General features: G+C 39.8%; 1 protein-coding gene across 1 annotated transcript in view; it reads right to left on the bottom strand.

Annotated features, from left to right (window-relative positions):
- The window catches only part of PHACTR2 (phosphatase and actin regulator 2), a 140,230-nt gene that overhangs the window by 17,071 nt on the left and 97,467 nt on the right, over window positions 1-25,692 (bottom strand). Inside the window, exons 7-11 of the mRNA XM_052645847.1 lie at window positions 20,241-20,428; window positions 18,518-18,674; window positions 13,231-13,286; window positions 8,106-8,167; window positions 5,023-5,160 (exon numbers count right to left, since the gene is read on the bottom strand). Coding sequence (XP_052501807.1) covers window positions 5,023-5,160; window positions 8,106-8,167; window positions 13,231-13,286; window positions 18,518-18,674; window positions 20,241-20,428 — 601 coding nt within the window. The remainder of the gene's footprint in view (window positions 1-5,022; window positions 5,161-8,105; window positions 8,168-13,230; window positions 13,287-18,517; window positions 18,675-20,240; window positions 20,429-25,692) is intronic.

Below are 25,692 nucleotides of genomic sequence, written 5' to 3'. Positions count from 1 at the left end.
TAATATGAAAGGTAAATACAAGTTTTTATTATCAATTAACTAAAACTATATTATTATAAATCTTATTATATATTATGAAATGTTTTAAGGTAAAAAGCAACAGAAATCCAGAAATGATTTTTATAGTAATGATAATTAGCATACATTTTCATTCTAAAATAAAATATATCCTAAGACTGTTGATACTTTTAGTATCTCTGGGCAATAAGTAACACTTCACTATACAAATCTTTTAACATCAAGAGAAAATAAATGATCTTTCCCAGTGTTAGGTTAAAAACAATATTTTTAGGAACTCTTAAAAATATCATGCATTGATGTGCACTGTAATTGTTATTTTCTCATCTTGTATTTTTGAATATTCTGATTTCTGCCAATGAACATGAATCACTTGTGTGTATACAAAGTACTATACATTAAAAGCATTTTTATTTTCTTTTAAAAAATTTTTGTTGAAGTACAGTTGATTTACAATCTGTTAGTTTCAGGTGTACAGCAAAAGAAGTATTTTAAATTGCCTTTTTTCTATCTTTAAAAAGTATACAACATTTTTTTCTATCTAAAAAGAAATTGTTCTTATTTTTCTTTAAGGAAGGAAAAAAACCTACAATACAAATCCAGTTCTAAAAATGCAGTCATCGAGACCTTCGGAAATCTTAGGGTTAAGGGGAGAGAAAATGCCAAAGGAGAAAATGAGTCTCGTGTATGGGTAGAGAGGCCCCTGGCTTAGCTCTGCCGCTCAGGGTTCAATCGGCAAGGGAAACTTGAATGTCATGTGCTTTCAAGTTACTCATGAACAGACCTTAAGCCTGCAGAAGAAAACCTGACCAAATACATCTCCCCTGCAGCCTACAAGTTCAGCACAAGAATCTATTCTTGTTTCAATAACAAAATTTAAAAGAAAGACCCTTTCTGTTATTATAGCTCGAGGTGGATAAATTTTACCTTCCAATAACAAACAAGAGTTAGGAAGGAGTATTTTGAGCATATGGGAAAATGCAGTTTACACACGAGGGTGGTTAATCATTTAGATTCTCACTGCTTGTACACTTTGCACTTGCATGGGATTTCTACTCATTTACCTGGCCACCCTCTACCTGCCTTTCTGAAGTTCAACATTTGAGTAACATAACAACTGGGAATGGTGGAAATGGCAAATTGCATTTTCCAAAGATGGCAGCAATAATAATTCCAGCTCACACGCTCTTCTGCAATCTGACCTTGCCACCATTCCCCCCACTGAAAGATAGAGCTAATTACCTTCCCTTTGAATCTGAGCTGACCTTATGACTTGCTTAGAACTAAGAGAATGTTGGGAAAGTGAGGCTGGGTGCCTTCTAAAGCTGGGTCAGAAAAGTCCAACTCTGAGGCCACCATGCTGAAAAAGCCACATGTCGGTGGTTTGGTGGACAGCCCCAGCTGAGCCTAGGGCTAAGCCTAGCCTCTGAGACATCGTCAGGTGGTAAACAATCTGCCTGCAATGCAGGAGACCGGGGTTTGATCCCTGGGTCAGGAAGATCCCCTGGAGAAGGGAAAGGCTACCATTCCAGTATTCTTCCCTGGAGAATTCCATGGACAGAGAAGCTCAGGGGGGCTACAGTTCATGGGGTCCCAAAGAATCAGATGCAACTGAGTTACTAACACTTTCTTTTCACTTTTTGCCAAGGCACCAGACATGTAAACAAGCCACTTCAGACTCTCCACAGAAGCCCATCTGTCAGCTGAGCAACAGTCAATGACCTGGTCTCTCTTGCCTAAGGGCAAGAGACCACATTAAGTAGTTTATAGGCAATTCTTGGAAACCCATAAACTTGACTAGTTCCTTCAGGAAACATGGTAGTGATTGATGGTGGGCTTGACCCAGGACCTGAGTATCACAGTCTCCTTCACGCCCTCATGGCTGCCCTCAATCCACGTGATTCCACCTGCCTGGGAAAGCCTCCTCTTTCAGTGCACCTTCCTCCGCCTCGCTGACCATCCCACCCTCAAGGGTTTTCTCTTCACCTTTTCTGCATAAGCAGTGACTTGCCGCTCCATTGATTATGCACCACTCTATCACTTACTGACTTTTTCTCCCAGAGGCAACCCTTCCCTTTCTTTTGGCTCCTTTCTCATGGCATAAAAGATGGCTCGAGTATTTCCCACAGATTAGAAAAAAAAATCATTCTCTTGATATTCTCATTTTCCAAATCTACTCACTCAAGCTTGCAGCATCCCCAATCATTCTCCCTCAAGTGGACTAGCTTATATTTCTTCTTCACAGCAAGACTCTTGGGACTGTGTTTTATTGTCAGGGTTCCCACCACAGTCAGGCTTCCTTCCACTGTCAGTCTGTTAAAATGCCTCCTCTCACTACGTAACCAACCACTTGTGAGCGGACACTCCCCTCCCCAGGCTGCTGGGCTAGCTCTTCTCTCTCCCCACCTCATAGATATTTCATTTCAGTGTTTTTTAATGGCTCTTCATGTTGGCTTCAGTTCAGTTCAGTCGCTCATTCGTGTCCAACTCTTTGCGACCTCATGGACTGCAGCACACCAGGCCTCCCTGTCCATCACCAACTCCCGGAGCTCGCTCAAACTCATGTCCATTGAGTCGATGATGCCATCCAACCGTCTCATCCTCTGTCATCCCCTTCTCCTCCTCCCATCAATCTTTCCCAGCATCAGAGTCTTTCCCAATGAGTCAGTTCTTCGAATCAGGTGGCCAAAGTACTGGAGTTTCAGCTTCAGCATCAGTCCTTTCAGTGAGGGACTGATTGGCTTTCCTGGGTGCTATTTCTCAGCCTCCAGAATTCCCTTTTCATTCGGAACATTCTTCCTTTGTAACCTTCCTCCTTCCTAGTTTTCACTTCTTATGAGCTAAGAATTACTGACTCTTTATCTCCAATATGAGCCTGACTCATACTAGGTGCTTTACAGAATGAATTCAATTAAATGGTGTCAGCATAGAGTATAACTAAACGCCTAGTTCTAATATTAAGACTGGGTATGACATGGGTTTATTGGATACCAAATTTTGTTCAGAGACAAAAATTAGAAACCATTATTTGGGAGATCAGGCAAACTTTAAAATGAAAAATGTAAAAACAAACAACTGATTGGCAAAACTCTTTAACTATGTAACCATAATACTCATAAAACTGTCTTTCTTCATGATGGAACCCTCTATATATTGCAGTTTTTCTGAACCGTGAGGCATGAAAGAGATTGAGGGTTGGTAAACCATGACCCACAGCCCAAATGTGGTCCACGATCTTTTTTTTTTTTAAGTTTTTAATTGAAGGATAATTGCTTTACAGTTTTGTGGCTTTCTGTCATATGTCAAGGAGAATCAGCCAGGGATACACCCATGTCCCCTTCCTCCTGGACCTCCAGCCCATCTCCCTCCATCCCAACCTTCAGCCTGTCACAGAGACCCTGTTTGAGTTCCTTGAGTCATACAGCAAATTCCCATTGGCTATCTATTTTACATTTGGTACTGCAAATTTCTATGTTACTCTCTCCACAAATCTCCCCTTCTCCCTCCTCTGCTCCCACCATGTCCATAGGTCTGTTCACTATGTCAATTTCTCCACTGCTGCCCTGAAAATAAATTCATCAGTACCATCTCTTCAGATTCCATATGTATGTGTCAGAATACAATATTCATATTTCTCTTTCTGACTTACTTCACTCTGTATAATAGTCTCTAGTTTCATCCACCTCATTAGAATAGATTCAAATGAGTTCCTTTTTATGGCTGAGTAGTATTCCAATATCTATATGTACCACCGTTTCTTTATCCATTCATCTGTTGATGGACATCTAGGTTGCTTCCATGTTCTAGCTATTGTAAATAGTGCTGCAATGAACACTGGAGTACATGTGTCTTTTTCAGTTTTGATTTCCTCAGGGTATATGCCTAGGAGTGTGATTGCTGGGTCATATGGTGGTTTTATTCCTAGCTTTTTAAGGAGTCTCCATTATGTCTTCCACAGTGGCTATATCAGTTTACATTCCCACCAGCAATGCAGGAGTGTTCCCTTTTCTCCACACCCTCTCCAGCATTTATTGTTTGTAGACTTTTTAATGATGGCCATTCTGACTGGTGTGAAGTGGTATCTCATTGTAGTTTTGATTTGCATTTCTCTAATTATGAGTGATGTTGAGCATCTTCTCATGTGCTTGTTAGCCATCTGTATGTTTTTTTTTTTTTTTTTTGGAGAAATGTCTCTTCAGGTCCCTTTCCCACTTTTTGATTGGGTTGTTTGCTTCTCTGGTATTGAGCTGTATGAGCTGCTTGTATATATTTGGAAATTAATTCTTTATCAGTTGTTTCCTTTACTATTATTTTCTCCCATTCTGAGGGTTGTCTTTTCACCTTGTTTGTAGTTTCGTTTGCTGTGCAAAAGCTTTTAATCAGATCCCACTTGTTTATTTTTGTTTTTATTTCCATTACTCTAGGAGGTGGGTCATAGAAGATCTTGCTTTGATTTATGTCATCGAGTGTTCTGCCTCATCATCTGTTTTTATTAAGTTTTATTGGACCACATACAGATCCACTCACTTACATATTATCTATGGCTGCTTCCCTGCTATAAAGGCAAAGTTGAGCCATTGTGATAAAGACTGGATGGCCTACAAAGCCTAAAATATTGACTTTCTGGCCATTTATAGAAAATGTGTGCCAGCCTTAATACATATCAATACCTTTTCCAATAATAACTTGTATATTTTCTAATAGTAAGGGTAAATAATGGTTGTGGGAAAGCACTCTCCCACCCTAATTCAGATTTGTTTGCAGATAGGTTACATGGTAACTAAGAACAAGTTTTTTTTCTGAAACTCAGTTGAAAGAACTATGTCGATATTAAATATATCACTTAAGCGGCTTAAATAATCAAAGGCAGAAAAGTATTAGGATATTTGGTAATACTTAATCTCCCAAGATGACTAAGTAGAGGGTAAGTAGGTACTGGCAATTTCAGAAAAGCAATAAAATCATAAATAAATAAAATCATGGCTCATGCCACTGAAGTCTTGCCTTGTCTGCAGGTGTTAACCTGGCCCAGGGCTTGTCTGCCCGGCGATCATAGTCAGGTGAATCGGTGACTTCCACATACTCGTTAAACCGCAGGATCCTTCGAGCCTGCAGCTCTGCCACTGTGGGTCTCAGGCTGAGCTGCAGGAGGATAAAGAAAAAAGGATAGTTCAATAAACCATTTACAGCCTCATGGTGGCATGTTTTTCTATAGAGAACTTCAAAGTTATAAGGTCACTTTCAGATATCAAAAAAAAAGGGCAGCAGCATCTTGGGAGTTTCTAATGAGAACCAGAAAGCAGTATGCCCTAATTTTGAGGCTATAAAAATCATCCTTGTTAGATAGGTCACAATCTTTGGCAACTGGCTGCATTGTGCTATCTTCCCCACCTTGCCTGGCATCTCTGACATGGGGAACAGGAAGCAGTACAGACACAATAGTAATCCAGATATAGAATGGCTGGCTTAAAGATTGAATTATCAAGACAGAAGCCCTACAAACTGTAGAAATGAGAATAAAAATCCCTGTTCCTTCTACATTATACCTGCATATTCACAGATGCACAAAGTTATAACAAAGAAATAGTCCAGTGAAGGGTGAGCCTACAACAGTCTTCTGTGAGAGTCTAAGGACCCAGGCCAAGATTTGACATTTACCCTTGGCCAGGGAAACTGATGTGCAGGAATGATGAAGGGGGGACTTACTGGAAAACTGCACTTTAGGGAGGTCACAACTGCTTAAAACCAGCTGCAACCTTTAAGACACTTCCAGTTAGATGGATTCTGTCTGTGGTCTTTGTGAAATTCAAATTTACAGTTATATTTAATCTACCATACCCTGTGTGCATTTGCTTTCCTCTTTTGGACCCTTCTCAAGCCCAAGAATAAGACAGAAATGGTTCTTAAGAGACTAAAGAAACTTAGCCCCTGGTGGACAGGCATCATCCACTCTCCAATATAAAGATTCATGATTTTGCAACCTTTCTCAGTTGGGAGGTGTCATAGTATTTGTCAGTTAGGTAGACTCAGTCCTCTGTTTTACAGAAAAGGTCCATTTTCAGTCTCTCTCTCTCTCCATATATATATATATATATATGTATATATATATATACAGCCAGACTATCTATGATCTAAGTGGACCTCTTTGGAATCATTCCTTATTTGCATGGGCTCAATTTTTGGAAAAATTAAGCATGCTCACCCCAAAATGGATGCTTTTGTAGTCAAAAATATTCCCTTTCTTCAGCTTCCTCTTGAGTAAAACCAGAGGCTGAACTGTCAGTGCTCTAACATTCAAGGCATTCAGGGATTCTTAGATAGTCTGGGTCTACACCCTGAACCCATTTGACCTGGGATATGGCAACTTGGCTCTTTCTATATTCATAAAGCCCTGGTAGGTGATGGACAAAGGAAGGAACAATCTAAGTGGTTTTGTTATCGTCTCAGTTACTGTCCTATATATATATTGGAGAAGGAAATGGCAACCCACTCCAGTATTCTTGCCTGGAGAATCCCAGGGACAGAGGAGCCTGGTGGGCTGCCATCTGTGGGGTTGCACAGAGTTGGACACAACTGAAGTGACTTAGCAGCAGCTTCTTACTGCCTTTCCAGGGTGGATACAGTTGAGGAAGTAGAGAAACCCTTGCCTCCGGCGACTTCCCAAAAGGCAAGTAACCAATGGCCACACAGGTTAGAAATTCTCCATCCAGTCTTGTCCTTCAGGGCTGTGCCAGTCCCAGGATGGCTATTAGGTCTATGGAATGTTTTGCACCTGTAGGAGGAAGCTCTGTGCAGTACAGGCAATCGGAGGTAGGGCAGCTCTGTTGTCTCCTGGAAGCCCCCAAAAGGACTGAGAAAAGATCATATGTAGGACAGCAGTGGATTGAGCAAGGGGGAGGGGTTATTGCTCATCCATAGTTGGTAACATGCGCACTAAGTTGCCTTAGTCCTGTCTGGCTCTTTGTGACCCTATGGATTGTAGCCCTCCAGGCTCCTCTGTCCTTGGAATTCTCCAGGCAAGAATACTGGAGTGGGCTGCCATACCCTTCCTCCGAGGGAGCTGGTAACTAACAGCCATGAATTGCTAGAAGAGCCATCTCTAGAATGGCTAACAGCATCTTTCTCAGCTTATTGATGTTTAGGCTCTTTGAGGAAAAAAAGAGATGAATTAAGGATCTTTTGCCCTAAAAATCAAAACCAAAACCTCTCAAAATACAGTCTCCACCCTTCCAATGGGAATGGAGTGCTTCTTCTACCTGCCTGTGAATGCTTTTGCTGTGAATCCACAGCCAGCCCAGATTAAATGTGGGTCAGGTCACATACTTTGCCGCAGATGTCATATTTTACTCTTCCTGCCTGATTCAGGTGTGAAAGGTTTATCTAAAGAATGTCTGAACAAGGTGTTTATAATACATGAAAATTCAGATAGTGCTTAATTTTTCTGAAGACTATTACTATTTTAATACTTAAAGAAAAAAGCTATGGTCTTAGTATCAGATTTTTATTTTCATAAATCAGTAGAAACAACCGACTGAGTTTTGGAGTGAAACCATTTGTCAACTTGGGTAGCACTGCAGCAGGCAAGCTGGATGATTAAGTTCACTTTATAAATTGCTCACTCAGTTCAGAATCTTCAATAATAACCAAATATTTATTCAGTATTTCAAAGACCATGTGGAAAGTGTGAGCGTTTTTTAAAACTATAGACTGAAATGTTAATAATGGCTATTATGAATGGGAGATATTTGCATGATTTTCCAGTCTTTTCTGTTTCTTGTGGTGTTTAAACTTTTTCACACAGATTATGCTATTTTCATAATTGGCAAATGTAATTTAGAACTTTTGATTGTCAACTTTTCAAAATTAGCATATTATGCAATTGTTAATATAAACATAATTTACATTATAAGCATTACATTTATTTTAATGTCCGTGATTAGTTAGCAGGTTAATAGGAATGTTTATGGTTAGTAGGTTAATAGGAATATTCCTAAATATCAGATTTACATGTATAGCACTGATCTACAGTTTAAAAATGAAGTATATCTCAAAATACACATGCTCATTAACAGTCATAGTTTCATTACCTTTCTGCTGAGTCTGCGTTTAAGTTCCATTTTTGCTTCTTGCTCTTCTTCTTCATTTTTTTCTGTTTATTAATTGAGTGGGGGAGGGGAGTAAAGGCATGAAGATTTAGTTACTATAAGAGATTACATAATCAGAAAAGTAGATCAGGCCAGGTATTTGACTTCACATTGATCAAACACTCCACCAACATCTTTAGAAAGCTGTTCAAGATTCTGCAGAAAGGTTGATCATTGATTTATAGATCTATTATTTTTTTCCTTACAGCATTGGTTTATTTACTAACAGTAAAACTTTTGCCTCCTGATTTCTTGTTTTCTTCTGAAAAAAACCCGAGAATGCCCATACTCTGGTGAAAGTCTCTCACTGCTGATCATCTCATAGGCTTATAAGAACAATCTATCTGAATTCAGATAAAAACTTATTACTGGATCTAGTCTTCATGTGAAAATCTGAATCACATCAAAAGAACAAATTAAAACCATCTGATGCATGTCTGAGTTGCTGATTTCCATTCAAATCCAAGCAAAATACTTGATTTTTTTGCTTTGACTTCCATAGAAGCAGAATGTAATCATTTCTTTGGATTTTGCTTTCAAACCAGAATGTTCTGAATGGGGTTATGGTGTTTGGTTGATGTGGATGATTTATTTTCTTGTGACTCTAACTTTCCAAAGTCTTCTCTTTCTCCAGTGCTTCACCAAGTAGTACAATTTAATGGCCAACTCAAATGAATGCTGTCCAACAGATGGGATTAAGAAAAAAATGTCCAGAACTTTAAAAGAAATAAACACTGCTCAGGATTTAATGCTTGCTACTTGATGAACTTCTCTTGGTTGCTTCCTGTAGCTCAGTATTTGTTTGGTAAGTGAGCACAGATTCTCGGATACCAATGCTTATGAAAGATTATCTTTTAGAAAGTGCCATGATGAATTCATAAGGAAAGTCACACTTAGTATAAAGGCTCAACCAAAGAGCTGAAAAAGTCTCCTCTACAATTTTTAAAATCAAATAGACTTCTTACTGTTAAGACTGTTTTTACTGTGAATATAATATCAGTATTCAATATTGCAACATTTGTATTTGCTTGCTGAGCATGCTAAATTCTCTATTAATTTTCCTTATCTGGACAGGGAAAAGTTTTGACATTCTTCTGAAATGCTAGTTTTAATTCGTAAGAAAGAGGACAATAGACAATCTGTCTGGTTATTTAGACAGAGAGTGGACATAAACTGAAATCACCTTGTAAGACAAGAAATGACTAGTTAGTATGTTTTCATTAAGTGTCTGAGAGAGCCAAATAAAATTTGATTATAATTCAGATTTCTTCTGAAAATACTGTAGGTTTTTCTAATTGCTTCACAAAATATATATCCTTTGATATCCCTAAAATACATCCTTAGGGTCAAATACTTTATATGAGTTGGATAAGGCATGTGGGTTATAAATTACTTGTAACAGACAAACACCAAACTCGTGGTTCACGTGATCCAAACAAGGGCTTTACAAGGTTAGGTATTTGATGATTTTAAGAAAAAAAACATAATCATTAAAACCTTTTTAGTCATTCTTCCTATACAATGATTATGCTACAATTTTCAAAAGTACTTTTCAAAGACAAAATACTCATCATCTAATATGACTCAAAGCTAACAAATGCCCCAATATTCATTAAATATATGAAATTTCATTTCCTTGAAGAGACTATTACCTAATTTTTCTCTGTGAAGCACACTGCACATCTAGGTGTCAGCCAGTGATGTTTTTAAAAAAGAAGGGCCAACTGTAGTTAGTTAAATACACAGGACTTTATATACCAATTGGGAATTCCTCTCTAACATCAGGAACTGACTTCCTTACATTTCCCATTTTTGAAATTATGTTTCTAAAGAAATTAGAGGAAGAGGGTGAGATGTGGAAGAAGCCTAATGTGATTCTTCCTCTGAATGTGTTAAATAGTCATTGTTAAATCTTTTACTAAGAGTCAAAATTAAACCTTAAACTCAGTTTGAAAAAATTCACCAAGTTTCTAGAACTTAAAAAAAAAAATTATTAGAGGGTTAATTATAAAGTAGGATGTAAACATGTCACTTTAAACAGACTGGAAGAATGCTCATGAAGGAAGCTGCTGGCTCACTGACAAATCTTGCCCTCAGTAGCTCATCAGAGTCAGAACAGCCACAGAAAGCACTTGCGGTGAACCCACAAACAATACACGCAGTTGAACATCAGTGTACACTGCAGGAAACTTGCCCTCCAAGTGCTGCCCAGAACCTCATTTGGATGAGCTAAAAGGAGAAACAGAGAAGCAGCAAAGTGCCAGCAACCGGAGTGACGATACTCTTCACCAACCCAGGCAAGATGAGTTCAAAAAAAGCTAAACATTTTTTCGTGAGATTGTTTTCACTTTGTGCTGTTTTACGTTTCTCTATGGGTTTTGTTAACAAACAAGAATGCAGTAATAAACCTACTTTGAAATGCATCCAAAAACAAAATGACTCCATAGATGGACAGATGTGTGACAAAGTAAGATGTTAATGGTAGAATATAGATAGTAGATACATGGATATTACTGTAAAATTGTTTCAAGTTTTCTGTATGCTTAAAAAATTTCATAACAAAATGCCAGGGAAAAATACATGTAGAACTCAATGACTTAACACGTGTTTTTTTCTATGGAAGATTGAGCTGGAATTATAGTCATAACTAAATAGTATAAGAAGATCTGAATACTTTATCCCTACCCTGTCAAAGGTGTCCCATGAACATCTCTTTTCCTGATAAGCAAAAGCTGACCTTTCAAGCACCAAAAGTTGCTTTCTATTTTAACAATATTAAGAAACTAGTACAAAAATCTAACTTAAATAAATATATATATATATATATATATATATATATATATATATATATATATATTTAAAAAACACCTAGATGCACTAAAATAAGAAAGAGATCAAGTTAGGTGTGATACTGGGAATGATACTAAGAAATAAAATTTGTCCTGTGGTCTCTGATTAAAGCCATGAGCGTTGTGTGCCATTTGATTCATGTTTATGAAACTAGTGACAGGCTTGGATTTGAGAACTGTTGAATGTTTTATGCTGTAAATTAGCTCCCTAATCTGTCAAGAAAGGATGACCCAGTTAAGCATGTATCCTTAAAAATCACACACCACACACACACTTCTTCAAATAGACAGTCATATTTCTTTTGAACAAAAAGCTGGAGATGAAACAAACAAGAGTAATCTGCATGGAAGAACATAAATATGACCCGACTGATGAGTAAAAAGTAAAGTCAAGGAAAGTAGAGGAGGAAAGAGAATGGGAAAATGAAGCCATCTGGTTCCCTGAGACTGCTCAGAAGAATGTTCTGGGCAACCTCCACCAGTTCTCTTTTCTGCTTCCCTTGGCCACACAATATTGTGTCAGGAGATCATAGCCATTTATCAGCCTCTATAGACTGGAAACCTGTCTTTTGTTTCCAGAATAAGCATGCACAGACAAACTAAGAAAGAAGTTTAAAAAAAAGGGGCTGGAGTCAAATCTGAAGTTGACTTTGGCGTTTCACTCTTTCCTGAACCTCCAGGAAAATGGAGTATAAACGCCAAGACAGCACTTAAGATCAATGTGTGATAAATTTCTAGATCTATGAAACAGTTCCTCAAATAACCAAACACCAATGTGGTTTGGCACAGTCTGTCTCCCAGGAGCAGGAAAGAATTACCCAGAATTCACTCTTTCTTTTTTTCTAGATATTGCATCAGGCAGCCAATAAGACACACTCTGTGTTTCAGGAGCTTATGGACTACATTTGAGCTTATCTACAATTTAATTCCACCAGTATTTCCCAGGAACCTATTATCAAAAGCCATGAGTCTTTTTGGTTTAGGTTTTTTGTCAAATTAGATGTTTCATTCTTCTTCCTCAGAAAGCTAAACACAAATTTTTTTTTTCTTATCTAGCCATGACTTTTCCCATCTCCCAACTGGCTTCTTTACACACTGATGATCACTTAAGTCCTTGGGTTCCATTTCAGTTATGCTCACAGCCAGAAAGAAACCTTCCCAAGGAAAGAACCTCATAGACAGTCTTCATAGTTGGGTTTTCTTAGCAAAAGCAACTGCAGAATACATATGCTGCTAAAAAAATCTTTCTTTTCCTTTGGGAAAGAAAACAACTCACTTGGAGAATGGGGATCATCCAGACAGGCCAACTTGACTCTAAAAGCCTGGTTGAAAAAGATTTCCCACACACTGGCGACTCATTACTATTACAGTACTCTCTGGAGTTTTGCCCAGCCCTACTCTTTGATATTTCATACAATAAAAAGCTCTTTTGAAACTGGGCTAATAATATATAAAACTACAGCTAGGCTCAATTTAAAAATATCCATTACTTAACTCACTGCGGTTAGTAACCACATCGATCCACTAGAGCAGGACAAGCTGCTTCTATTCATTTTATAGCTTCAACATATGAACTCCAGTAACGTAAATACGACCAGACTGATGAGTAAAAAGTGAAGTCAAAGAAAATAAAGGGGGAAAGAGAATGGGAAAATGAAGTAGGAAAATGAATGGAGAACTCCTTAGGAGCTGAGAAATTATTAATAACTCAGGAGGGAAATAAGTGTTATCATAACAAAGGAAAATGAAATGGATTGAAAAATTCCTTTTCCCAAAATCCTGTTTTAAATGGAGTCATTTGTTAAACCTGGCAACAAACTATATTATTAATAATAATATAGGAATGTTTGATTTATTTCCTTGTGGATTCTTAGGCCTTTTCTTTGACATTTAGTTGCAAGCACACTAAAGCATTTTCTTCTATTTAGTATCTGGGTGAAAGAATACATGGAATATATTTCATGCTTTTTAAAAACAAATGTCACAACCACAACTGCTATGGGGGATATCAGGCTTCAAGCCATAAAATTAAATTCATACTTCAATAAATTATTTTTAACACGACAAATAAATAATTGTATTAAAATGTGATCTAAATGGGTCATTTCAATCATTTGTGAATAAATATATTAAGGTTCCCTGTTGATAAATGGATCGTCTCTAGAGGGAGCTTGTTCATGGTTACCCAAGGAATTCACTGTGTAGTACATGATACTCACGCTTCAGGATATTTCTCTGTTCTAATTCTTCAGTGGTGGGCCTCTGGCTAAGTCTCCTATGATGACAAAACAGATACATGGCAGGTTACAAACAAGGTCCCCTTAGTGGGAGATGCAAAATAAAGCAACAAGCAAAGCTGCATTTTTTCATGTTTTGAGAAACAAAAATCCATTTAAAAATTATTTATTTATTTGATTGATTGTGTCAGCTCTTAGTTGTGGCACATGGGATGTTAATTTAGTCATGGGGGATTTTCTTTTTTTTTTTGCTGTGGTGTGCAGGCTTAGCTGCTCCATAGCATGTGGGATCTTAGTTCCCTGACCAAGAGTTGAACCCAAGTCCCTTAACTGCAAGGCAGATTTTTTACCACTGAATCACCAGAAATGTTTCACAAAAATCTATTTTTAAAACTACAAAATAAAAGCCTCCTTTCCAATAGTTTGGAGACTGGAGATTGTGGCTAAGACTGCTAACTACACACCCTCCCTTCTTTTGTCTAGAAGCAGAACTCCCAGAGTTTTAGCTAAACACACAACTATAAATTTCTGCCTCCCCAGTGGCAAGGTACAGTCACGTGACTGAGTTCTTGTGATCTGGGATGTGAGCAGAAGTGGTGTTTGTAATGTCTGCTTTTTACCCTTAAAATGACTGGGAGTGTATTCCCTTCTCTCTCTTTCCTTCTTCCACAGGCCAGAACTTGAACATGGTCATGTGGGCCAGCTCAGATTATACAGATGGGGATATCATGGAGACCAAAGAGCAACACGATGGAAGGCACCTGGGAACCTGTCTGACTGCCAGAAGCTGCATACCCCACCCACCCTGGACAGCCCACCTCTCTCTACACTGCTATGTCAAAAAGAAACAAACACGTCAAAGTGCCTTGCTTGGACCATGGCACTTTTTGGTCTCTGTTAAGGGGCTTCCTTGGTGGTTCAGATGGCAGAGAATCTGCCTACAATGCAGGAGACTCGAGTTCAATCCTTGGTCAGGAAGATACCCTGGAGAAGGAAATGGCTACCCACTCCAATGTTTTTGCCAGGGAAATCCCATGGACAGAGGAGCCTGGCAGGCTACGGTCCATAGAGTCGCAGAGTCAGACGTGAATGAGCAATTAACAGTTTCTTTCAGATCAGCTTATCCTGTACCCTAATTAATATACAAATCATTAGAATCTAAGAAAAGGCTGCTGCTCAGAGATCATACCAACTCATGAGATGATCAATCTCTATTGTACACTGTTTTCAGGAAAACACTGCTTTGGGATCTCAAATAATTTTACCATGCATATAAAGTTATCTCGGGCTACATAAGCCCTTTCCATCTACCTTTGAGGAAAGCCAGGCTCAGTTGGGATTAGTACCTAACCATTTATACATAAGAGCTCAATGTCCTAATAACCCTTGGTCTTGGTCTTACTTACATTACTAATTTGTTGTTAATCACTGACAAAAACTTCCTCTGGATGTAGACTGAATTTGTGCAAATTAAACTACTATACATGAAAGGCAATCTTAGTACAAGATACTGTCAACTCTGTTTATGGCTGTATAGAAATGGTATGAAGAATTAAAATCAATGCTATCTTGAATAACTCATTAAAAAGTCTAACATTTAATCTTCATTAGAGCTATCCTGACAGAGAAGGCGATGGCACCCCACTCCAGTACTCTTGCCTGGAAAATCCCATGGACAGAGGAGCCTGGTAGGCTGCGGTCCATGGGGTCACGAAGAGTGGGACACAACTGAGCGAATTCACTTTCACTTTTCACTTTCTTGCATTGGAGAAGGAAATGGCAACCCAATCCAGTGTTCTTGCCTGGAGAATCCCAGGGACGGGGGAGCCTGGTGGGCTGCCGTCTATGGGGTCACACAGAGTCGGACAGGACTGAAGTGACTTAGCAGCAGCAGCAGAGCTATCCTGAAATTCATTTAATATGTGAGCCCACAGGAAGCCTCAGTGAAAATCTACGCCAGCCAAATTTTGTGCCATTCATGTATCCTATATTACATATCTGTACTATATTGTCCCCCAAAGACACTGTTCTCTTGCTTATGGACTTTCTTTATCTGTAATGCCCTTCTCTTCCTCTTCGTCCACTGAAATCTCATAAATTATTAAAGGCTCCTGGTTCTTTATCCCTCTACAATGGTTCTAAATAAATTATGAAAGTGAAAAAGTGAAAGCTAGTCACACAGTCGTGTCTGACCTTTTGTGATCCCATGGACCATAGCTTACCAGGCTCCTCTGTCCATAGAATTCTCCAAGCAAGAGATCTGGAGTGGGTTGCCATTTCCTTCTTCAGAGGATCTTCCCAACCCATGAATCAAACCCAGGTCTCCTGAATTGCAGGCAGATTCTTTACCAATTGCGCTACTAGGGAAGCCCCCCCAAAAGTGAAAGTCACTCAGTAGTGTCTGACTCTTTGCAATAGTCCACAGAATTCTCAAGGCCAGAATACTGGAACGGGTAGCCTTTCCCTTCTCCAGGGGATCTTCCCAACTCAGGGATCGAACCCAGGTCTCCCACATTGCAGACAGAGTCTTTACCAGCTGAACCACAAGGGAAGGCCAAGAACACTGAACACTAGAGTGGGTCACCTGTCCCTTCTCCAGGGGATCTTCCCGACCCAGGAATCGAACCAGGGTCTCCTGCATTGCAGGCAGATTCATTACTAACTGAGCTATCAGAGAAGCCCCACATAAATTATACATCTATTAAATTAAACATTAAAGAACTTATCAACATAAAGACAATAATCACTGCATACAGTGACAGCAGCCATGAAATCAGAAGACGATCGCTTCTTGGCAGGAAAGCTATGACAAACCTAGTGCGTTGAAAAGCAGAGACATTACTCTGCCAGCAAAGGTCCATATAGTGAAGGCAGCAGTCTTCCCAGTGGTCATGTATGGTTGTGAGAGTTGGACCATAAAGAAGGCAGAATGCCAAAGAATTGATGCCTTAGAACTGTGGTGCTGGAGAAGATCCTGAAAGTCCCTTGGACAGCAAGGAAATCAAACCAGTCACTCTTGAGGGAAATTAACCCTGAATTCGCTTTGGGAGGACTGATGCTGAAGCTGAAGCTCCAGTATTTTGGTCATCTGATGCAAACAGTCAACTCACTGGAAAAGTCTGTGATGCTGGGAAAGATTGAGGGCAGAAGGAAAAGAGGGTGTCAGAGTATGAGATGGCTGGATGGCATCACTGATGCAATGGGCATGAACTTGGGCAAACTTCAGGAGATGATGGGGAGAGGGAGGGCTGTGTGCTGCAGTCCATGGGGTCGAAAAGAGCTGGACACCACTGGGCAACTGAACAACAACAACATGGTTGTTTCATAGTGTCAACTTCTCACAGTGTTCTTCATCAGTCCCTGTCTTAGAGTGTTTTAATTTGTCACTGTGATAAATACCCTTGAAATAAATATCTTTGTAAAATATAGCATCTTTTTTTCTCCCCCTGGTTGGATTATTTCCTTCTTGTGTAAAACCTTCCAGATAGTATTATCATGTAAAGAAATACTGCTTTAGAATTATTTTCTCATATTAAGTCGCTCTTCAGAAACACTGAACTAGAGCAATGTAGACATGTCTATTTTTTCATAAAGTTGCTGACATTGGGTTTAATGTTTAGAAGTGCTTTACCAATTTAAGGGATACATAATAATTTAACTTAATGAAAAATACTTAATTGTATTAAGTGCTCACTAGGATCCACGGTTTCAGTGTACCATTTATTTTACCAGCATAAGCGCTAGGCTTGGCCCCAATCTGTAAAACAGATAATGGCTTCTGGAACCCTCATGGCCAACCCTGCGGGTACACCACAGTCATAGAAATCTCCCACGCTCAAGCAAGGGGAGGACTTCTCTCCCACCTCCAAATTTTGTTCTGGTGGTTCAGACTGTTCTCTTCTCCCTAATTGATGCAACCTGTTTTTTTATGCAGTGTGAGGGAAGGTAGCAAAATAATACTTAAATAAGCTTATATTGATAATAAAAAGGAGAGCTTCAGCACTCACTGCTATTAAAACTGCCAGTTATGAATATACGTGGCATCTGGAAAAACAATATGGATGAACCTATTTCCAGGACAAGAATAGAGATGCACACGTAGAGAACAGACATGTGGGCACAGGAGGAGAAGGGGAGGGTGGGGCAAACTGGGAGATTAGGATATAAACACTAGTATGTGTGAAATAGCTAGTGGGAAGCTGCTGCACAGCACAGGAAGCTCAGCTTGGTGCTGTGATGACCTGGAGGGGTGGGTTGGGGGGAATGGGGTGGAAAGGAGGTCCAAGAGGGCAAGGATATGTGTATTCACATGGCTGATTCACTTTGTTGTACAGCAGAAACTAACACAACATTGCAAAGCAATTATAAAATAAATAACTCCAATAAAAATAATTAAAAAAAAAAAACCTGCCAATTACATGGGCTCTCGAAGACACAAGTGGCAAAGTAGACATCCTACAATGACTAAAAGCAGGAAGTACAGTCAGAGACTATTTATTTGGAGTAAAAAGTGGGAAGTTTTCATTAAGGGGCTATGGTTCCCTGACTTGGATGTAATTGGCCACTGACACTAACTAATATTTCTATCGTCTCATAGCCCCAAGGGCAGAACCTTGAGGCAATCACAGCAATGTTAGGGAGTCCATGAATCAGACCAGGAGATGAGCAAACTATGGGTGGCTGGGCAAACTGTGCGTGGCAGGTCAAATGTGGCCTGTTGCCTGTTTTGGTGAAGAACGTTTTCTTGGAATGTAGCCACACTCATCCATTTCTGTGTTGTTTATGGCTGCTTGCATGCTACAACAGCACAGTCCAGCAGCTGCAACAGGGACTGTCTGGCCAACAAAGCCTAAAATATTTACTAACTGGTCCTTTATAGAAAGAGCCTGTCCCTGCTTGGATCAGGCTTTGGCGACCTCAAAGCCAACTGGCTAGCTGGACCAATAAGCAGGTGCCTTGCACTTCCTCGGTGGTTCAGTGGTTAAGACCCCAAGCTTCCACTGCAGGGGGCATGGGTTTGATCCCTGGTTGGGGAACTAAGATCCCATATGTTACACGGCATGGCCAAAAAATTAAAAAGTAAAAAACAGTATTTTTTTTTAAAGCCAGGCTCATTAAGTGATTTACCATTGAAGACCAACTTTAAAAGATCAGCGAGGCCATGTATGCCCTTCCAGGAGGAATTCACAGTGATCTCAGTCAGGCAGGGAATTGCAAGAGAGGGAAAAGCAAGAACTCATCAGAGCTCTTCCCAAACGTCAGCAATCACCTGACGAGCTTGGTTCCAATCTGCTGTCGGATTTCCTGCCTCTCTTCTTCAGATGTGCACTGCAAGATGTTTTTGTCCTCTAATTCCTTCTTAGACGGTCTGTTGCCAAGTTTGATAGCAAGAGTGTCCCTTCGTCGTATCTTGCTTGCCAAAGCACCTGAGGATTAGAAAAGGCAGACGCGCAGAGAAAGACTTTTAACAAGTGGCCCTCAGGTTACACATGGCAGAGTCTTTTTAAACAGAGCCAGACCAAATTCTTTATCCACATGCAAGAGCAGAACTTCAATTAACCTAAAGTAAAAAAAAGTTTCGCGTTAGATGCAATTCATGCTGAAAAACTGTTTGTTTTTTAATGTTCTGAAAAAAGTTGGGAAACTCTGGAAAAACCTGCAACTATCACCTCATCATTTGGACAGTGATGATGAATGAAGTGGCTCAGTCGTGTCTGGCTCTCTGGATCTCATGGACTGTAGCCTACCAGGCTCCTCTGTCCATGGAATCGGACAGTGGTGTCTGAACTTTATTCTGCTGAGACAGCATATCATGGAAATCACTGAATGCATAATACCCTTTTCTTTTCTTTTTCAAGTCTTAAAACCTAGCCTCCTTGCTTATTTGGTATAGTAAATCTTTGTCTTCTCTTTTCCTCCCTTCACTCAGAAAACCACACCAAAAGAAGTCTATCTCCAATGCACACACGTGTGCTAATTCACTAGAGTTGTCTCCGACTCTTTGTGAACCCATGGATTGTAGCCTGCCAGGCTCCTCTGTCCATGGGATTCCCCAGGCAAGAATACTGGAGTGGGCTGGCATTTCCTTCTCCAGGGGATCTTCCCGACTCAGGGATTGAACCTGTGTCTCTTCTGTCTCCTTCATTGGCACGCAGGTTCTCTACCGCTAGTGCCACCTGGGAGGCCCCTATCTTCCATACCAATGTTTTAATCCTAAATTACCCAAGAATCCCTGATATCTCAGAGGATAGTAAACACCACAGGATGACAATGATTTTTGCTGTTGCTTGATTTTATTGTTGTTCAGTACAAACTAGAAGGAATTTGACAAACTGCTATTTAATCATGAATATATTAATAACTTTTCATAAACTGCAAATTCCATAGCGAATCCCTCCCAAGTCATCCTTCTCAGAAGCTTTTTTAAAGAATAGCATCCTTCCAGTTGCCTAAGTTATATGTTCATGGTTGGCTTTATCCACTTTACTACCATTCCTTCTTAGAAAGCATACCATTATATTATTATGACTGAGTGACTGCTTTTAGTTCTTAAAAGGTATTAGTCATTCTTGACTCATTCCTCATTTTAAACCACAGTATAAAAGTGAGTGAAATTCTCAAACACCTCCCATGAGTAATCCAGCGAATCCCTGTTGATGCTCATTATTCAAGAAAGGTCCCAGGGTAGAAGGGTCATCTCGGACCAACCTGAGAAAGGCCTCTGTCGTCTGACTTTTTAGACAAGTTCAAATAGGCATACTGGCCTCATAGACTGTCTCCCTCACCCCTCTGCCCTGTGGAATCATCTTTCAGAAAGGTCTGTCATCTACACTTAAACTTCGGAAGATAAACATTTCTAATCTGAGAAGGGCAGATGAGGGGAAAGAAAGCATCAGGTGTCTGGTTCCTGATGACGCTTCTGTTTTTTCAGGATGCACCTGCTTCTGGCCACCGTGGACTTCCCTCCCTCCCTCCCTCTTGAAAAGTCTTACTTTCTCCACTGCCGTCCTCGTCCTCATCTTCTTCATCGTCGTCGTCATCGGTGTACAAGATAGGTCCGTCAGAGTCGGAATCATTGGCCTGGTATTCCCTTTGGCCTTCGTCCTCTGAAGATTCTCCCATCAGCCCAGGAGTCAGGAGCCGAGGCGCTGCCTTCCCCAGCTCGTCTTTGGTGGTGAAGCTATGAAAGGCACAGACACATGGGGGTGGTGTGAAGCTCAGAGCAACCCTCGAGCAAGATACCAACACAGGAGACAGAGCTCTAGTTTCATAAGCATCCTTTGGGCTGTGAAAAGAGAAAGCAGACACCAGCCAGCTAAAGTCGCTGAAACAGGGCAACAGTACTGCCTTCCTTAATTCTCAAGGTTTTAGTCTCATCTGGCAAATGAAAAGGATTGACCAGGTAGTGACCAATACATTTAGTATCTGAATACTGGAAAACTGTATTTTGAAAATGTATTTTTCCCTAGCCTTAGGGAGGTTCAGTGGAAAGAACAATGAGCCAGAAGCGCTTGGATATTTGACTATGTACTTTTTCTTGAGTCTAACTAACTTATCCTTCCTGGTCTAGGTTAGAGACTAACTCTCTGAGGAATATTTCACTGCCCATCAAACTAGTTCCTTGCCTCCCTCTCCCTGCTCCCATGGTGACCTGACACCCACCCCACTGGCGTACTTAGCACATGCATCTCAGTCTGCCTCCCCAACCCTGCAAAGTTCCTTGACAAGGAGGACTCATCTTGTTTTACAGCCCAGCACCTAGAAGGCTCCTGCCACAGAAACGTACATCTTCTTCAACTGCTATGTGAATTAATCCTATTTTTTCATCACAGCCAGTGTACTGTCAAAAACTATATATCTTCTTTGTGCTTCAATTTCTCCATTTATAAAACTGTCTGTCACATTATATGATATTAACATTACCATAAGATGCTGGGAAGGATTGGGGGCAGGAGGAGAAGGGGATGACAGAGGATGAGATGGCTGGATGGCATCACCGACTCAACGGACATGGGTTTGGGTAAACTCCAGGAGTTGGTGATGGACAGGGAGGCCTGGTGTGCTGCGATACATGGGGTTGCAAAGCATCCGACATGACTGAGTAACTAAATTGAACTGACGATTATATTAACAATACAAGATGGAAAATGTGAAAGCTAAGTGGCCTCTCTAGAAGAAAGATGATATGTAAGGATGCAACGACTTTCTATTATTTAGCTTGATAACAAAGCTTGCCAATTTCACAGACTAGAATTTTAAAAATACTTTACATCAAAAACATATCACATCAGAAACAATGCAATCTTCATTTTAAGATACAGAAGCTCCCCACACTGCTTTCTGATATAAAAAGAATCCAAATTTGGATGTCACACTTCTGAACGACCATTTAGTGCAAAACATGTGCTTGTGGTTCACGCTGCAAAAAAATTTTTTTAGTTGTTTGAATGATAAAAACAGGTAAGCTTTGTCAGACTCTAAGGTATTGAAAATCCTACTTTGTGGTTGATAAGCCTGAAATAGTCAATTTTAAACTTATTAGGAAAATCCAACAGCCAAAAATTCTTATTTTCAAGTGAGGAAATATGAAATTTTAGAAGGAAATGGCAACCCACTCCAGTATTCTTGCCTGGAGAATCCCATGGACAGAGGAGCTTGGTAGGCTACAGTCCACAAAGAGTCGGACACGACTGAGTGAACCAGTAGTAGTAGCTCTTTAATTGCATAAAATACATAAAGCATAAAATTTACCATTTTAACCATTTTGAAGTGTTTAGTTCAGTGGCATTAAGTGTATTTATACTGTTGTGCAACTGTCACCAACATCCATCTCCAGAGTTTTTCATCTTCCCAAACTCAAACTCTGTACCCATTGAACAGTAAGTGTCCATTCCTCCTCCCTTAACTCATGGCAACCACCTTCTGTCTCTATAAATCTGACTGTCTTTGGTGCTTCTTTATGTGAAATTATGCAACACTTGTCCTTTTGTGTCTGACTTACACTCACTTTGGATGTCTTAAAAGTTCCTGCATGTTGTAGCATGTGTCAGGATTTCCGTCCTTTTCAAAGCTGCTTAGTGTTGCACTGCATGTATATGTCACATTTTGTTTACCAGTTCATCATTCTATGGACATGTGGGTTGTTTCTACCTTCTGGTTGTTGTGAATGATGCAGCTATGGATGTGTGTGTGTGCTCAGGCGCTCAGTCATGTCTGACTCCTTGCGAGCCCATGAACTGTAGCCCACCAGGCTCCTCTGTCCATGGGATTTTCCAGGCAAAAATACTGGAGTGGGTTGCCGTTACCTGCTCCAGGGGATCTTCCCACATCTATGGACATTGGTGTATAAATATCTGTTTGAGTACCTGCTTTCAAATTTTTTGGTTATATGCACGGAAGAGGGCTTCTCCAGTGACTTGCCAATAAAGAATCCACCTTCAGTGCAAGAGATGTGAATTTGAGCCCTGAGTCAGCAAGATCCTCTGCAGGAGGGCATGGCAACCCACTCCAGTATTCTTGCCTGGACAATCCCATGGAAAGAGGAGCCTGGCAGGCTATAGTCCATAGGGTCGCAAAGAGTCAGACACAACTGAAGCGGGTTAGCACACACACACAGAAGTAGAATTGCGGAATCATATAGTAATCTTATGTTTAATTTTCTGAGAAACTACCACATTGCTTCCAAAGTATGAAATCTCACTTTAAATACGAGAAGATTTATTTTGTGGAAAAACTTTTTCACAGTCTGGATTTCTAGTGTACTGCCACTGGAGGCCATTCTTGCTTGGAGAGTCTGCCACTGTGGGTGACTGAAGCACATTAAAAAGGTATGCCAACTATTAACACATTCTGAGAAGCAGAACAAAGCTACCTCAGGAATGAGTCCTAGTATTTGCTCATATCACTGTTCATTAATTTATCATGATACTGATTATTATTTTAATCTTATCATTTGCATTTTATACTGCTTTGCAGTTTTTAAAGACTTCTGCCTACATTGACAACTTAACCATTGTTCTACAGCAGCAGTCCCCAACTTTTTTGGCAGCAGGGACCAATTTCACAGAAGACAGTTTTTCCATGAATCGAAGTGGGAGATGGTTTTGGCTTCACCTGCTGCTCACCACCTGCTGTGTGGCCTGGTTCCTAACAGGCCATGGGCCTGTGTGGAGGGGAGACCTATGTTCTATAGTATAAGGATGGCAGGTAATGTATAGTTCATGGAACCCAATAATGCCATGAACGAGCTGCCCAAACAAGGTGGCAAGTCCAGTCTAAAACCCAGACTCAAAACTCTATCAAATGTTATGTTATTAAGATTCACAGTCTACCTATCAAATGTGATGTTATATTTTAATTCATACCTAATAATATGTTGATATATTATATATTATATTTAATTTAAAGTTAAATATTTTACTCTAAATTTTTATCATTCAATTCATGACTTGGCTCTTATTCCTACATTTCTTGGGCACACTGTAAAATACAGTGAACTCTATAAATGTTTGTGGATAAAAGAGTTGAATCTCATTTGGATATGGGCTTCAAATGGATGTATTAGTTTCTGCTTTACATTACACCAGAATTATACACTACTAAAGAACCTACCAACAAACAGAAATCTACCAAATAGTTACTAGTCTGCACTATGTGAATAAAAGTAGGTGTTTTTACACAGGGCCACTTGTCTTCTTTAAAGTGTTCACATTTGCATTCCCAACAAAAGCCTCTTCATAAAATGACAGAATTTTCATACATTCGTTGACTAAACATAACTGAGGGAGAGTTCTAAGTACAGAAAGAGACGAAGAGCCAGAAATTCTAATTCACATCTCCACTTAAAAACGGAAGAAAGTATTTGGAAGGAAATTTGAGAGACTACTTACTCCAAGCTCATTAACTCAAAAGCAAACACAAACTGTCCCTGTGGGATGAACTGTAATTTAAATTTTTAATTTTGAAGAATGTACAGAGAAGAAAATCTCCATGCCCTCTTCTAGGAAAGCATTATAGTTACCCTGACTGACAGGAAACTCTATTCTAAATACCTTGTGGTCTAATGATGTTCTCAGCTCACTCCCTCTGATCACAGTCCCAGTGGAAATGGAGCAGAGATCCTCACCTCTCTTGTCTGTCAATCCTCCAAGTACTCAGGCTAAAGACGGATATTAAGCCTTCAGCATGAAGCTTAGCACTGTATAGTGCCCTTCCTAAAATGATTCTGCTAGTGAGCTGGACAGAATCAGGTCACCTTTGGAAATGGGCTTTCTCAGCGCTTGAGACTATCCGAAGAATTATTTCATATTTTATATCTTGTTCTTTTATATACTGAATAGTGAATCCATGTATTCAATCTTCTTCCCTAATTATTTTGGTAAAAACTAATCTTGGTTTTTTTTTTTTTAATCTTTTTTTTGGGGGGGGCCATGCACCATGGCATGTAGGATCTTAGTTCCCTGACTAGGGATCAAACCCACAGCCCCTGTTATGGAAGGGCAGATCTTAACCACTGGACTGCCACGGAAGCCCAGGTAAAAACTAATCTTAATTATAATGTCTTGTCCACTTTTTTATCTTTGGTGCTTTATATATTGCCTGGCACATAGAAGGCAAGCAAAAAATATAGTCGAATGACTGTTCTGTTCTAAAGACTGGAATTGATGCTGATGTTAGCAAACACTAATAATTAAATGAAGACATCTGCTCTGGGCTGGAAGTATTCAGGACAGCATAAGAATTCAATATATTCTTTTTCATATCATTTATTAAAATATAAAAAAAATTTGTACATTAACATTTATGTATCTTCCCTTGGCTTTCTTTTGAATGATAGTACTCAAAATGATAGAAACAAACACAAAAGAACCTGCAAAAGAAGTAGAAGCAAGGGTTTGGAAACTTATGAAATTCCATAGTCATGTATGGATGTGAGAGTTGGACCATAAAGAAGGCTTGAGCACCAAAGAATTGATGCTTTCAAATTGTGGTGCTGGAGAAGACTCCTGAGAGTCCCTTGGACAGCAAGGAGATCAAATCAGTCAATACTAAAAGAAATCAACTCTGAGTATTCACTGGAAGGACTGATGCTGAAGCTGAAGCTCCAGTACTTTGGCCACCTGATGCAAAGAGCTGACTCACTGGAAAAGACCCTGATTCTGCAAAAGATTGAGGGTAGGAGGAGAAGCGGGCAACAGAGGAAGAGACAGTTGGATGGCATCATCAACTCAATGGACATGAGTTTGAACAATCTCTGGGAGATAGTGAAGGACAGGGAAGCCTGATGTGCTGTAGTCCATGGGGTCACAAAGAGTCGGACATGACTTAGTTACTGAACAACAGAGCACTGAATTTGATGTGCAGCTCTGGGTTTGCATCCTGTCACTTCCTACCTGGGTGATCTTGGGCAAACTCTCTTATCTTTTTTGGCATCAATTTTTTCAT

Source organism: Budorcas taxicolor, chromosome 9 (assembly GCF_023091745.1).
Source record: "Budorcas taxicolor isolate Tak-1 chromosome 9, Takin1.1, whole genome shotgun sequence".
NCBI lineage: Eukaryota > Metazoa > Chordata > Mammalia > Artiodactyla > Bovidae > Budorcas > Budorcas taxicolor.
This window is presented reverse-complemented; position numbering and strand designations above follow the sequence as displayed.